Genomic DNA, 15,739 nt, shown 5'->3' on the forward strand with positions numbered 1-15,739 from the left:
GTGGCTTGATGGGTTCTAATTTACTTGGAGCAATCAAATGACTGTTGTAGAGCTCCTTATATAATTTCGTATAAGTCATTGGAATTGGGTCAAAAATGGGTTTCTCACGAGTGGTTCGTTGCTCCCGCGAGCCACCAATAGGGTTAGTTGGGCGATTTTGAGGTCTTGAGGTAGGTTGAATGTTAGGACTATACATGGTATTTTGGGGTTTATGAGGGGCTTGATATGTTTGGGGGTATAGTGGTTGTGTAAATGGTTGGTATGGGTGAAAGAAAATGTTATTTACAGCGAGGTGATATGACATATATTCTGGTGGTGGGTAAGGTGAATAACCTCTAAGTGGCTATTTATCAAAGCTCACAGCCTGAGCTTCAATTTTTTTTTCTTCAGGACTCTTTTGCTAGATGCTTCATTTCCTTCTAGCTTGTCATTCTTGATGGCACTCTTAATGATTTCTCTCGAGATTACCATATCAGTAAAATTTTTCGTTGCATTTTCTATCATCTTTTCATAATAGAGAGGTTTTAAAGTGCTAACAAACAATACTGTAGTTTTTTTCTCAGTCAGAAGAGGTTGTACCTAAGAAGTAACATCCCTCCACCTCTGAGCATACTCTTTAAAAGACTCGTTTACTTTTTTTTTCCATATTCTGTAAAGACAAATGATCAGAGGTCAAATCGATGATATGTCGATATTGACCGATAAAGTCATATGCCATATCCTCCAAGAGCGAATGCGAGTTCTGTCCAGCTGAATATTTCATCTGACCGTAGAGCCAGTAAGACTGTCTTGGAAAATATGCATCAAGAGTTTTTCATCATGTGCATGAGCTGCCATCTTCCTACAATACATGGTGATGTGGGTTTTGGGGTACTTTGTACCGTCATATTTTTTTAATTTTGATACTTTAAACTTATGGGGAATAACCACATCAGGAACTAGGCAGAGCCCAGCAGCATCAACTGACCCATAAAAGCTAAATCCTTCCACAGCCCGTAACATTTGCTCTAGCATGCTAATTTTAAAGCTTTCTTGAACTTTCACTCTTATCTTTTCTTTTTCATTCTCTTTTAAATCATCTAGATCAAAAATTAGTTTTACGATTTTTTCAGTGAAAATAGGATTTACATAGCTGTTATACTGCCCTGGATTAAAAGCTGATGGCATTCCAGGATATGTCGAATATGCGAAGTGTTGTGGTAGGACCTCTTGAGCATACTGGGCTTGAGGTGGGCCAAAACTTGAAGGATACAAAGGGTCAACCATTTCTTGTAATAGAGGAATGTGCTGGCTTGTATTTTTTTCAACTCCTTTTCCTTTATTCATATTATTAAGAGCCTCCAGAATCTTGCTTAGCTCACTTTCAATCTTTTTCTGTACTTTTTCTATCTTTTTAAATCTATGAAAATTTTTCTGCTCCATTTGCCTTATTTTAGATCTTGTGTTGTGTCTATGGGCAAAATTTTTGTTAGATGAAGCTATCCTAAAACCTTGAGTACCATATCTTAGAATTAGTAAATTTACATGATCATCACATGGTTACTTTGTTAAGTGTAATGAATGAGAATGCAATGAATGAAAAATGCATGTATGCAGAGAACATTTGCCTTAAAACAGTATTCAACTAAAAAATTTCATTTATTCCAAAAAACTTTGATCTATATTGAGTTTATCATCCTAGAATTATAGCCATAAAATTGTTTGATCTATTCATACTGGACCTTGGCTTCTTCTATGAAGTTCAAAAGACGCTGTCTATGTTCTCCTACTGGGGCCACCACTTATCTTAATACCTCTACCTCTTCCACCATCTCTCTTACCTTATATACCCCTTTATGGATTTGGGTTGTTAAGTGCTCAATGTATTTTTGCCTTCCTAAGTTTTCTCTTTTACCACACCAGACTTGATATGATAATTATCTATATTCCCTAACCAATACAACGATGTGATCTTCTTATTCATCCAACTTTTGACTTGGCCTGCTCAAATAACTGTTTAGCATATTAATTTCTGCCTGTGCTTCAGTACTTTCTTCTTTTAACTCGGCATACTTTTGTTTCAATCTTGTATTTTCCTCAGTCAGCTCGACAATGGTTATCTCTTTGGCCTTTTTTCTCACACATAGCCTCTTATGCTCTTAGTGTAACTTTGCTAGATCTTCAGTAACTGTATCACGTTCTCTAGCAATCTTGTGAACTTTAACTTCATAATTTTTGGCTCTACCTTTTCACTGGGCTTTTTCTTCTTGAAGTTTCTGAATCTCTTTCTTTAACTTGATCTTTTTAAACTCAAATTCTTTTGTTGGCAGCTCTAATTCTGATGGTGTCTCTTCAAATTTTTCTTCTGTTGGTGGTTGAGAGATTTCATAAGTGAATATCATTTCTTGTCTTCTCTTTTTTCTCTAAACCAAGTAACCTGGGGTGACTTTTTTAGTGAATGGTCCATGACTCATTCTTTGGGGATTTTTCCATGCTTTGATCATCTCATTCATCCTCTGAAATGCTTTAGGCTCACTGTAAGAGAAATCTAACTGATGAAGCCCATAAGTCATAGGAATGAACTGTTCTCCCCTCAATTACCTTCTTACTAGGAATGGTGCATAATTCGTCACTCCCCATAAACCCAGAAGCAGAACCACTGTACTATCCCCACATTGGTATAACATAGGCTCACGATTCATCCATGGGGCCAACCATCTCACCTTGGCACTTTTTAATTTTTGTAAGAAAGTTATCCATTCTTGTTTAGACTTTCGCTTTGACCCCCACTTTCACAGAATTCCTTGATTGAAAAACGATTACGAATGTAAAGCTTCGAGAAAACATCATTTTCTTGTTCAAAATGACTTTTCATCCATAAGTATAATAACTGTATGCATCTTATGAAGTGCCCTACATTCCGATGATAATAACTCAAAGATCTGATAGTCTCTGCTAATATCACCATTGAAATATTACAGCCATTGATCACACTTTCAAAGAAATCAACCACCGCTATCTCAATATGTCCCAAAACCTTTGGAAAGATTACCAATCCGTATATAGCCAAGGTAAATATGTCTAACCCTCGTTCTTCATTGGCATGTTGCATTAGAAACTCATGAAAAAACTTCTAAGGTAGGCAAACCTGTTCCAGTTTTTTCTTTGTATGAGAATCCATAATTTCCTTGTCTATCCCCATGAGTTGAGCTAGACTTTTACGAAATCTTGACTTATGTTTTTTGACATATATCTTGTCAGGAGTCTTGAGATGTAAACCTATAAAGATCGAATATTCTTCGATAGTGGGAGTCATATCAGCTTTATTAAAGATGAAACACTTGTATGCAGGATCTCAAAATTATGTTACAGCTCTGATTAGCTGATCATCAACAGCCACTGCTAAAAGGTGTGCTATATGCCCATGTTTCTGACAAAACTGCTCTTATCTTGACGAACTCATCTTTTTCCAGATATCAATCAAATCCTCTAAATTATTTTGTTTGAGGAGGATAGATGTTTCTTGAGACAGAGTAGAATCATATCCAATTGGCAAGCAATCTCTCATCTTTAGTTGAGTCTTTTCTGACTAGGTCCTCACTTCATTGGGTGTCCCACAAGGTGCTAATACTGATGAAGAAGAAACTAAGCGTTCATTGGCGTCCATAAAAAATTTGTTGAAGATCATTTTTTAAGCAAATGTTCTTTATGCAACTTTATGATATGCGTATGAACCAATGCAAAAGAAATAAGAAAAAGGTTAGTATACCCAAAAAAAGAATAAATAACTAAGTAAATTTAAACATCACACAAAGTAAAAAGGATGAATCCTATGCTTTTGGTCAATTCTAAAAGGAAAGAGTGATGGCTCTATCTATAGGTTAGACACTCTTAAGGTTCACTATATACGGTTTTAGGGTCAAAGTCTAAAGGTCCTCAAATTGTTCCTTACATCCTTGTCCATCACAGACTAGTAAGGCACCCTCATCCTCACCCATTACAGGTTACAAGCAAAAAAGGTTCAATTTGAGTGGGAGTATTTCGCTAGCCACTGCGGAGGCATTAGACCTCACGAAAGCAATAGGTACTTTACTCCCTCCTAGAGGGACGGAGCTCGGGTATAGAGCTCATGTTATGCACATGCACATGAATGACATAATTAATAAAGTAAATAAACATGAATGAATAATAATACATATATACAAAAGGGTTCAATTTTATTAGGCTTTTGGATAACACAAATTATTTGCTGGCCTGACTCTCAAAGTCCCCAGTGGAGTCGCCAAGCTATCATAACGTCTAGATCCGGGGATCTATCGCTAGACATTGACTTTTGGGAGTCGTCACCAATCTTTTTTATCTAGGTGCAATTGACCACCTAAAGAATCTATCCTTTGAGGGAACACCTAAGTTTAAGGATCCCTAAAACAATAGGTTCAAGTCTACTAACCAGAACAAGGTTCGAGAGTTCGGTTACGTGTGAGGAAGGTTATAGCACCCTCACAACGCCCATCAAAAGATGGTACCAGCTGAATTTATGTTATCCAATGAGCCTTAAAATTTGACCAAGTAATTAATTATTAGAAATTATTCTCAATTGACTCTAATACTTTTAGCAGAAAATTAAAAAAATTCCCTCACCTCAAGAGTATGCAAGAAAAACTATTGTTTCACTTGCAGAGGCTCCGTTGTCGGATTATTTAAAAAAAAATCAAAATCAAAATCAAAATAAAAAAGAAAGAAATGATGATTGTTCTTGTGCAGGAAAAATTGATACTTTCAACTTTTTTCCAAAAAATGATTTTTTGAAATTTATTTTTTAAGAAAAATTGATACTTTCAATTTTTCCCCAAAAAATATTTTTTTGAAAATTTTGATTTTCAAGGAAAATTGATACTTTCAACTTTTCCTAAAAAAAAACACTTTTTTTTTTGAAATTTTATTTTTAAAGAAAATTGATACTTTCAACTTTTCCTCAAAAAAACCTTTTTTTGAAATTTTTTTTTAAGAAAAATTGATACTTTCAACTTTTTCCCAAAAATATATATTTTTTATTTTTATTTAAAGAAAATTGAATAATAAAATAAAATAAAAATGAAAATAAAAAAATAAAATAAAGAAAAGTAAAACAAAAATAAAAAAATAAAATAAAGATAAAAAGAATATTAACTAAACATAATCTAATAAATAAAATAAATAAATAAAATAAAATAAAAAAAAAACCTGGAGCGGCTCGGTATACGGTTCGGCTCGGCTCAAGGAAGAGAAAATGGCTCAGAGAAGCGGCTTGAAAACCCGGCTCGGCACGACTATCGGCTCGGAGGGGGATACACGCATGGGTCAGGACGCGGGTCGACGCTCGGGTCGGGTCGGATCTCGACAAAACGCATGGATCTTCTGGGTCACTTAAGGCCAAAATGACGTCGTTTTGGGAGGGTATATAAGGCTCTTCCCTCTGTTTTTCGACAGAACGCTCTTCTCTTCTCTCTCTCTTCTTTTCTTTTTCTCTCGCTTCTCTCTAAACGGCTGAAGAACTCCAGTTGAATATTCACCAGATTCTGAGATTTTTCGTCAGAATCTGGGTTTTTCGTCGGAAGTTCGTCGGTTTATGAGATTTTTCGTCGAAAACTGGGCAGCTCGTCGAAAACTTCAAGATTGGCTGAAATTTTTGTTGGAAAACGTAACTTTCACCGGAAAATTCAACCGAAATCTGGAATTTTCCAGAAATTCCCAGAAAAAAAAAGCCAAAAATCTTCAAAAAAATTTTGCTAATTCCCAGAACCCTTCTAAACCTTTTCTTAACTTTCTATACGTCCCTTTTCTCTCAAATCAGTAGCTTTACTCACTGTTTTTTTTGTGTCTTGCTTTTGTTCCAGAGGATCCTTTTTATAAGTATTGATCAGGAGTTCCTAATCAATCACAATTCCTCTTTGGACGGGGATTCAATCTTTGAATCCAATCTGGACTCTTCTGATTGAATCTCCATTCACAGTAAGATTCTTCAACCTTTAATCACAGCCCCAAAAAAGAAAAAAAATAAGAATCAGATAAACGAAAAAAATAAAAAAAAATTAACAAATAATTAAAAATAAAATAAGATAAATCCAAAAAATATTACAAGATATAAAAAAATAAATAAATAATAATATAATAATAAATATATAACTATATAAATAAAATACATATAAATATTAACAAATAAAAATAAATAAATAAATAAAGATATACATATATTAATACATAAATAATAAAATACATAAAATACAAAAGAAAAAAAATAAAAATAAAAATAATACAAAATAAAAATCGAATTGGGATTACTCATTTGGGTCAGGTCCTATTAATCCGAGCTTAGACCAAATTGGATGTCTATAATATATTTATAATTATTAATATTAATTAGAGATTTCTTAATTTGCACTTACCTTCAAATGTGGGATACATGTTGATAAAAAAGATTGTTAATGATGTTAACAATTGCTTAAGGCAAGTGGAATTGATCTGCTAGTGGGACTGACTCAGTCATAAGCATACACATGATTTATTATTGTAAACATTGATTTTTTTTATTCATCATTGGTATGCAATATTCAAATAGATAATAATAAAGATAGTAATAATTAACTGAAAATTGCCTTCCATTATGAAATCAATAGAAAACAATGCTATTATTCTTCATATATACTTGGTTCATGACATTCAAAATCCAAAATTTTTTTTTTTGGATAATTTGTACTTTTATTACCTAAAAAAATCCAATTCTTGCTTACTAGTCCACATAATTTTTTAAAATTACGTTGAAAGATAATTAAGCACATGAGATTTTAAAAATTATATATATGAACAAAAGTTTAAAGAATTTGAAATTTAATTTAATTGATTTATGTAATTATTATATTTAAAATTTAAATCCTAACAAATGCCAATCTTTTTTTTTTCTTATATCCAAATTACAATCTTCTTTATAAAAAAAAAATTAATGTAAATGAATAATTTTTTTTAGCATTAGTGACAATGTTTATGCGAAGTAAGATTCATTTACCAAAAAATTGAGAAAAAAAAAAAAAACAATTCCATGCAAAATGTAATAATATTTTCTGACTTGATGTAAGTGATAAGTTAAAACCTTATTAATAACTTATCTTTTAAGAAATTATTTAATATATTAATAGTGAAATTTTTTAATTATACAAATAAAATTAGGACGGTAACACAAATGTCACTCTTTTAATTTAATTTTTTATTTTTTAAATATATATTAAAAGGTATGTGTTATCATTTTAACTTTACTTGTGGAATTAAAAAATTTCATTACCAATGTATTTGATAATTTTTCTATTAATATTGAGATAAAAAAAAAGTGATTAAGTTGGATATATAAAAAATCTACATCTTTGAATTATTTAATATTAGTTTTTTAATTATATTTAAATATTTGAATCAATAATTTATAAATATAACTTTGTTCAAATTAGAAATTTGAATCAATAATTTATACATATATTTTTGTTCAAATTAGTTGAACCCCCATTCACGCTAATTAAAAAAGAAAAATAATAGCCAAATGGTCATTGTCAAACTATATCCATTTCAATGTTATAAAAATGAAAGTTCGTAGGTAAGACTTGCATAAATCATAAAAGAAAAAAAAATTCAATAAAATGGAATAACGTCTATCTTTATCAAAGACCTAACATCGATCTAAATCAAACCACCTTAGCATGCAAACACATGCAAACTCATGAAAGCCATCATTAAAAAAGAAAATTAGTAACAAAATGGTATATTTATTTTCTTGTTTTGATTAAAATTATATTGTTTAACAATTGATTTATTTATATAAAATTTTCAATTTTAAATTGTCAAACGAATTAATAAAAAAGTTCACTCATAATTCATTGAAAAATAAATTAATTTTTTTAATTGAAAAATAAATGCCTACAACTCCAAGGCTTAATGGCTGATGCACCAAAATTCCATGGTAGACTTCAAATCGTTTTGTTCACGCTTGCTTTTTTTTTTTTTTTTTCTTTTAATCAGTCAAAGATATTAAATTTTATGTTTAAGTTCAAAATAAATTACCATCTTTTACAATGGGCCAATTTCTTGATAAAATTTCGCAATAAGAAACTTGCAGTTATAATGATGTAAAACCAACTACCATATAAAATTTTATAAAAAAAAAATTTGTGTCGGAAAAGGGCAGCAAGTGCAGAGATGTAAAAGACAATGTACTACTTTTATTTGTTCATCGCTATTACCTTTTGATTAGGAAATTATAAATCGTCCAAAAGTTTGATAGCAATTATTGAAATAAATAGAATGTTAAGATTTTGTGGAAGAATAAGGCAGGCAGCTGCCAGTGCACGGGGTTGTTTTGGTTATGATGGGTAACCAACCATGAAACATGATTGACTTCATCAGTGGTCCAAGGTTCGACCCTTGTCCATCAAGTGACCCAAAGCTGTCTTTCATTCATGGGTTAGGTGGCTAAGCTTTGAATGAAATTTTGAGTCAAGATTTGACACAAGAACTGAACTCAATGACATTTGACCCATGGAAGAAGGAATCAGATAGAAGCTTCCCTGGATGAGTAGAGATGTAAAGAGGAAAAGCAACGAGAATAAAGGGCAAAAAGCTTCTCCTTGAAAGAAAAAAAAGAGTAGTTAGGCTGGAAAAATCAAGCATACAGATTTGCCACTGCTTGGAATCCAAGAAAGTAAAGAAACCAATTGCAAAAGTGGAAGACATGTGATTTCCATTCAAAGGAGAAGCACCAAATAATAACTAATGCGAGTCAAGAGAGGAAAAGCAAGAAACCCCTTTCCTCCTAGTCTAAGAGCAAGCAAATTCCTAAGCTGAAAAAACAGAAAGCAATGGAGGTATCTGTCCATGCAAGCTCGTCCATGTTCATGTGTTAATGCTGAATTATTATACTTGTAAAAGAACTCTAGATGATGCATAAATCAACTGAAAGGGGAAAAGGGGAGTACCGTAAAACACCTAATTGAAACAACTGATTATTGTTTTCAAGTTCTGTAGAAACTCTGGAATTTTTCCTGTTGTTGTGTCTCTAAAAAGTCCTACAAACAAAAGTCTGGACATGAAAAGGTAATCAAAGTGATCAGCAAACATCATTCGTCAGAAGTGGGAAAAAAAGGAATGTAAATTAAGTAAAGTATGATACTTCTTCTGCTTCTTTTCCCTTAATATAAATTAAGAAAAGTATGATACTTCAACTGTTCATTTAAACGTTCTACAGCCATCAGATTTGGATAGTTGGCATGCTTTTATTGAGATGTGATCAAAATTAACTTGCAGATAGCATGGGTAAAATTATGACTGGCGATTACATGGTTGTCATCTTTTTATTGGATCTCAAGCAGCTACCGAAGAGTTCATCTCACTGAGAATGTTGTAGTACGTAAAGAAATCTGAAGTGCTCCGAAAGCCAGGAATAAAATCCGAAAAGAATCTCAAAACTGCAGCCAGATGTTGTGAGTCACTGGAGGTAAATGCTGCTTCAAGAAATAACGAGGGCCGAATGGTAGTGACCTAAACAGTTTAAAAATATCCCTGTTACTAAATCTTCAAACTTAATCAAACCAAACTAACAGCTGAACACAACCATCCAGCATTTGGTGAAATGCCATCAAATACCTATCTTTTGCCAGCAATTTCAAACAAGTAAAAATTAGGCAACAACCTAATGTTCGAAACATGCATAGTTACACATGGACAATCTGAAAACAGAAAACAATAAACATAAAGCAAAGTTTACCAACATTTTGATGAAACAAGAAAAGGTTGCTTTTCCATGTCATAAAGCCTACAGATCTCAGAAAACTTTAATAATCATGCCTGAATGAACAAATATCATGAAGCCGGTTCTGGATTCACAAAACTGGCATTTAGATTAATAAATAACATACTAACTTATTTTCCACTGCAATTATCTAATAAAGGATTACCTTATGCTTCCGAACATAACGTAAAGCTTCAAGATAATATCCATCTTGCACAAGTAACAACACATAATCATGATGTAAAGAAAGCTGTCTCAGCATATCTGAGCCCAGCTTCCTAATTTGAAAATTTTGACGACCTGACTCTAGCAGCTGTAGAGCAACTTCTTTTGAGGGCTCGATAACCTGTACAAAAGAATTTAAACTCTTAAATAATTAAAAACAAAATTGACATATCAATCCAGCCAAAAAACATATAGATAACTTTTCATTCTTTTGCAAGGAACATTTATTGTGAAGGTAAAAGAGACTTGAAAACCTTGTTTATGATGAACAAACCCAGTTCTGCATATCGCTCGCTACGGGCCAATAGTTGAATAGTTAACACATATAGATTTGGATGCACTTTGACCTTTTCCAAATTAGCACTGCACAGAGGAATGAATAAGATTTCATGGAAAAAGGTACAAACCAAACTTACCCTTCCATTCCCATAGAGTGTACCATAACCATGCATTCTATCAGTAGGTAAATAAGTAAAGTGATTTGGCCCTGGTTGGTATATTTGCTAGATCATGCATTTATTTTCTTTAACCTCCTTCTGACACAATTATGCCAAAAGATTTTTTTCTTCTTTTCCTTTTCTTTAGTTTCCAAAACATCACTATAACTTACATAAATTTAGTGTTAGCTATGTTTTGTTAGACTTTATTTGATAAATCTATTATATACTTCTAAAGACTTGGATAAGGCCATACAAATTTCACTGCTCCTCGGTTGAAGGGCAGGCCAAGGGCTTCCTCAAGACAAGCAGAAAATAATTAACATGAGTAAAATATATGGCTAAGAAAACGTGATTAAAAAATGTCAATCCACGATGGGGAGATTTGTGCATTTATCCAGAATATGGTTCTTTATAAGATTCTAGCCCATTTTAAGAATCCTTTAGAATTGTTACACAGCAGAGTCCTAAACCACTTCTAATAATTGGCATACCTTCGAAAAAACTCAAGAATGATGGCAACCAGATAAGAAGGCTCTCCAACCATCTCTTCCTCAATAGGAGCAAAGACAAATTTATACATCTCATCAGGTGAAATTGCAGGTGAACTGAGCTGAGACTCCTGCTGCTCAGAAACACTAGCATTTAACGGATTATTACTAGGACCTGGAAGTTGAGATGGGAAGGATGATGGCTGAGCTTCAGTGGTACAACTTTCAGCACCCATATCCACTTTACCAGCAACAAATTGAGTATCATTTGGGCGGATTTTCAATGCTTCAACGCTGGAATTATCCTCAGTCTCTGAAGACGAATAAGTTGAAGGCTTACTGAAGGATACACTGTTGACTCTGGAAGCAGATTCATGTTGGATAGATTTTCCAAGTCCATCTGTTCTGCTGGCAAATACATCTATGCCTTGCCCTGGGCCACTCACATTTGACACACTAGAGGGATTCCTCTCAGTCTTTATTCCCTTGAAATAACTGCCAGTTTTAAGAGAGTGGGAATATGAGGCGACTAATACATCCATTGCCTTGGCAACCATGGTCACAGGTCTGTGTTCTAGAATCACTGTTTGTGTAATTTCCAATGATAGCTGTTTAGCCTGAAATAGCAGAAAGAATATATACTTAACATTCAGTAATGACTACATTGCCCTTCATTGTGGAAAGAGAAAGAGAGCTGAGAAATGACCTTGTTGGCTTCCAACTTTCGTCTTTGCAAGAATTCCAATACTGATGGAACTTCTGAGCTACTAGCAGAAATTGCCTGCAAGGAGAAAAAGGGGGCAATCATAACAAGAACCTTACAAAATAACAAAGTACGACCAACAAGACTTGCCTCCAAGTCTAAGTGGATCTTCCATAAAAGTTTATTAGCAACATCACAAATAAGATCAGGAACCAAAAAGGTCCAGTCATCTCCATAAATAATTGCTTCATGATCAATTGTATTAGAGGCCTCTGAACTTTCACTTTCTTTGCTGCTAGGTCGAGACGTAGAAATATTGGACCTTGGGAAACCCCTCCACAGTACAGGAAGTGGGGCAGATATGGGAGCTCGAGAATCTGCAAATATGTCATAGAGTATAACAACCTTTGCATCCACTTGGTGCACAAGCAGAACATTATCAACCACACTCACAGCAACCTTGTTTGAATAAATCGGTAATGAACCCTGCAAAGAGAATGAATATGGTTAGGATTCAGACACAAAACAAATTGAATAAAGCCTGCACCAGAAATGAATTAGAGGGAGTTTTGAGTAACACTTACCTGTTGGATAATAGCATCGCGGTAAAACCGATATGAGTGCAGTACCATTGCAACTCTATCAACTTGCAAGCAGTATATTCTCCCATAGCTGTCAAAGTAGATAAAAAGATATTAATATAAAAATAATTTAGCAAAGAATTTGGTGTATTATCAAAAATAGACAAAAGAAACATACACAGTGACAATATAGACATCTTCAGAAGCAAGGACAGGTTTACTGTTAGCTTCAGATTTAGCCATTACCATCTCAAACTTTGGCAATCGAATAATCCCAGCAGATGAAAGCTGAACAGAAGAGGTAGCAACTTGTCAAATTAATGAAATTGAGGACAAAGAGGATTACCATTTGTCTGTACTGTCCATTTAAGGCAAAAAGGAACTACAATAACAGGATCCCTTTCAGATGGGAATCACCACTCACTTTAATGCTACATATTCATGCCCATTTTAATAGATGAACAATTTCGTTTTTAGACCATTTTCTCTCATTTAGCCTTCAAGACCAATTTATAACTTTATTTTCTTGCATAGAGCAAACATAGCCTAGCCAAAGTGGAGACTAAATCTAAGAGGATTGCTATAACATTGATTAAATAGTAAAGCTCATAGCTACCTGAAATCCATTGAATGTCTTGCACTGCATTCCTGAAGCAAGTAGAACCAATCTGCTCTCGTGCGTGTAGACATACCAACTAACATTCAATTTCCTTGTCTCCACCAAGACAAGTGACTTTGAGGCATAATCATAAGCAAACAAGTCCAACCCACTGTGATTAAATTCCATTTCAGTGAATTGAAGACATTAAATCTTTGGTGCCAAGAAAGTAGAAACATGAAGAGGAAAAATAAAAATAAGTCTATACAACATAACTCAAAAGAGTCAAGGAAGGACTACTATTACTCACTAACAAGGGCAAAAATGATTGCAAATCTTGTGAGGTTGACTAGATGATGGTGGATGAACAATGAATTTAAGCTGATAAATTAAATTTAACAGTATAAAACATAATGAAGATTGTTGATTCTGGCCTTAGGTATTGCTGCTTAATAAGGATACATGCCAGAGCAATATCTCCCCGAAAATAAGTAACATACGTTGTTCCCTTTCCCAGAGGAACTAATACAAAATGTCTAAAAACAAATGCTTCCTGAAATGTTAATGGTTTTCCTTTCTCTTTTTCATATTTATTACTTCAGTCTTTGGTCATGGAGCCAAAAAAAGTACAGTTCCAAGCCTCAATAGCAATAGAAAATGCACATTGCCTAGTTGTATGGCCTGAAAAAGTCTATCCAATGCTAAAATAGAAATTAGGATAGGATAAAATTATGTGCATTAGGTGATAATAACATCTTTTTGATGCATGCCAAAATAGTAGGTAACCCTAAGTTCCCACTTGGGCTTAGTTTGAGTGGTAAGGGTGGGGTGGGATTTGGACAGAGATCCTAAAGCTTATGCTGCAGTGCTCCTCTTGTAGAGAGAGGAAAAAGTAATTATCAAGTCGGTTGGCAAATCAAAATTTCTTGTAAATATTATAACCATGGAAATTTTATATGTTAGACATCCAAGTGAAAGTGAAGTAAGCATTCAGCTGCAGCATAACATTGATATATATGATTCCTCGTCAAAAATATCATACTTTGGATGAAGATGAATTCTTACACAAAATATCACGGCTTAAGATATTCACAACAACAAAATCATTACCCAGTATACACATAAAACAGACAGGAATCCTCTGCCTACCTGGTCTTTACAACAACAATATCACATGACGGACAATCTGTCCAGAAAAACCCCAGTATACTCTCTGACTCGGATTTGCACTTGTGAGTGAAAGTTTCCCCTGTTTCTCTATGCCAAAATTGTATTAAAATGTTGGATCGTTGCACTGCTATAAGCTTTTCATCTAGAGAAAACCGGATGGAGCAGATAGGCCCTTCGCTTATTGAATCAGTGATAGGGACAACAAGAGGAGAAAACAGAGCAGTTTTCCACGAAACGAGCTGTGTAGAAAGGCAAATAGAAAATGTAAAATATGGAACTACCAAGATCAAACAAAATTCAAGCACACTATTCAACTTCAGAACTATAAAACCTGATCAGATGTAGAAGAGATTAGCAACTTATTTCCATCATCGTAATAGAAACCTCTTGATCCAGGAATGTTGCAACGAAGGGGGGGATATTGTATGAAAACATGTGATAAAGCACCGGATCCTAATCCACCAACACTGGCTTGCGAGCTTGATGCTTTTCCAGCCATTTTCCCAATGTTATGTTAAGTTTTAAACCTCAAAACCCAAATTGCTGGAGATAATAACACTACTAAAGCACCAAAGGATAGTATGCACACAATAGCAAGAATGGATCAGTGCTTAAAGTCTAGCATCAAAGAGTAAAAGAAAAAGTTCATTGGATTTACCGTCTTATACAAATATCAAACAACTTCCTTCAAGGCTACAAAAATTAAACTTTTCTCCGGAGCTACAAACCAAAAAAAGGAGAAAACATTAATGTTAGGCATAGCATTTTCAAGAGATAAAAAGCTAAAATCTTTGTCACCGGATTATGCAGTACAATATATTTTTTTCATTCAATGAAAGAAATCCTAGAATATGGATACCGTATTCTGCATGCAAGTCTTTAGTGCAAGAAATTCTTTCAAACACATATCACGTTCAACTTCTGGAACTTTAGCTGCAACACAGGCCCCATATTCTTTCGCCTGCAAAGACGACTTTTTTGTGGAAACAATGAGCAAAGCGCAAGCAGAATTAACAGCAGGTTCAAGAAAATGCCTTTCTGAAATCACATTTTTGTTTATTTATTTTCAACCTAAATTACTTACATAAATTTAAAACATAATTCTAATAAGATAGGTCCAAAATTTCAATTGAATAGTACTAAATCACAGAGAAAAACTAGGATCGCCTAACCTCTGCCGTACAATTCACTAAAATGCGCCTAAGTGGAGAGATAGCGTTCTTTTCTTTCATATCCACAGCTCTGAAAAGGGGAAAGGATTAAAAAAGTGAATATAAAATATCATAATTCTCAAAAAATTGAATTAACGATGGAGTTAGAATTGTACACGAATTAATGAAATTAGGGTTTTCAATTAAATTGATAAAAAAATTAGAAAAAAAAATCAAATCCAAATGGCTAGTGAGCAGAATCGAAGAGAGAAAAGAGAAAATACCTGAGCAATTCAACATCTATCTTTTTTTTGTGAGATTCACTCAGGGAATAAAATTCTAGTGCTCTCGTTTTTTGTTCTTTTTTTTTTTTTTTTCTTTCCTGCTATTGATCGAAACTAAAGAATTGTTTTTTTAATAGTTGCAGCGAGTTACGAGTACAACTAACGGTCTTTGTATGACGAATTAAGGGAAGGTAAAAGGACTCGTCCCGCTAGAACAGTAGAACGTTAACCATGCTTGGAGGCGCGAGACCAGCGGCTATGATGAAGTGAGAACAAAAAATGAATAAAAAAAAAAGGGCTACGGTGATCGTGATT

General features: G+C 33.7%; 1 protein-coding gene across 2 annotated transcripts; it reads right to left on the reverse strand.

The window, feature by feature from the left end:
• Window positions 1-9,144: 9,144 nt before the first annotated feature.
• LOC111294882 (C18orf8) lies at window positions 9,145-15,527 on the reverse strand. Of its 2 annotated transcripts, none has more exons than XM_089758240.1 (15): window positions 15,425-15,527; window positions 15,162-15,231; window positions 14,849-14,962; window positions 14,648-14,709; window positions 14,321-14,547; window positions 13,969-14,228; window positions 12,838-12,991; window positions 12,400-12,509; window positions 12,225-12,312; window positions 11,791-12,126; window positions 11,644-11,718; window positions 10,941-11,554; window positions 10,264-10,372; window positions 9,951-10,130; window positions 9,145-9,534 (listed from the first exon to the last, which is right to left on the reverse strand). In XM_089758240.1, the coding sequence occupies exons 5-15, from the start codon at window positions 14,486-14,488 to the stop codon at window positions 9,358-9,360; spliced, it is 2,271 nt and encodes a 756-aa protein (XP_089614366.1). In that variant the 5' UTR covers window positions 14,489-14,547; window positions 14,648-14,709; window positions 14,849-14,962; window positions 15,162-15,231; window positions 15,425-15,527; the 3' UTR covers window positions 9,145-9,357. The 2 variants fall into 2 exon arrangements, with proteins under 2 accessions (XP_089614366.1, XP_089614361.1); XM_089758235.1 differs by having other exon boundaries at window positions 14,321-14,550.
• Between the last annotated feature and the right edge of the window lie 212 nt (window positions 15,528-15,739).

The sequence above is a fragment of the Durio zibethinus genome, chromosome 1, assembly GCF_047325235.1.
Source record: "Durio zibethinus cultivar Kanyao isolate XHJ-2024 chromosome 1, ASM4732523v1, whole genome shotgun sequence".
NCBI lineage: Eukaryota > Viridiplantae > Streptophyta > Magnoliopsida > Malvales > Malvaceae > Durio > Durio zibethinus.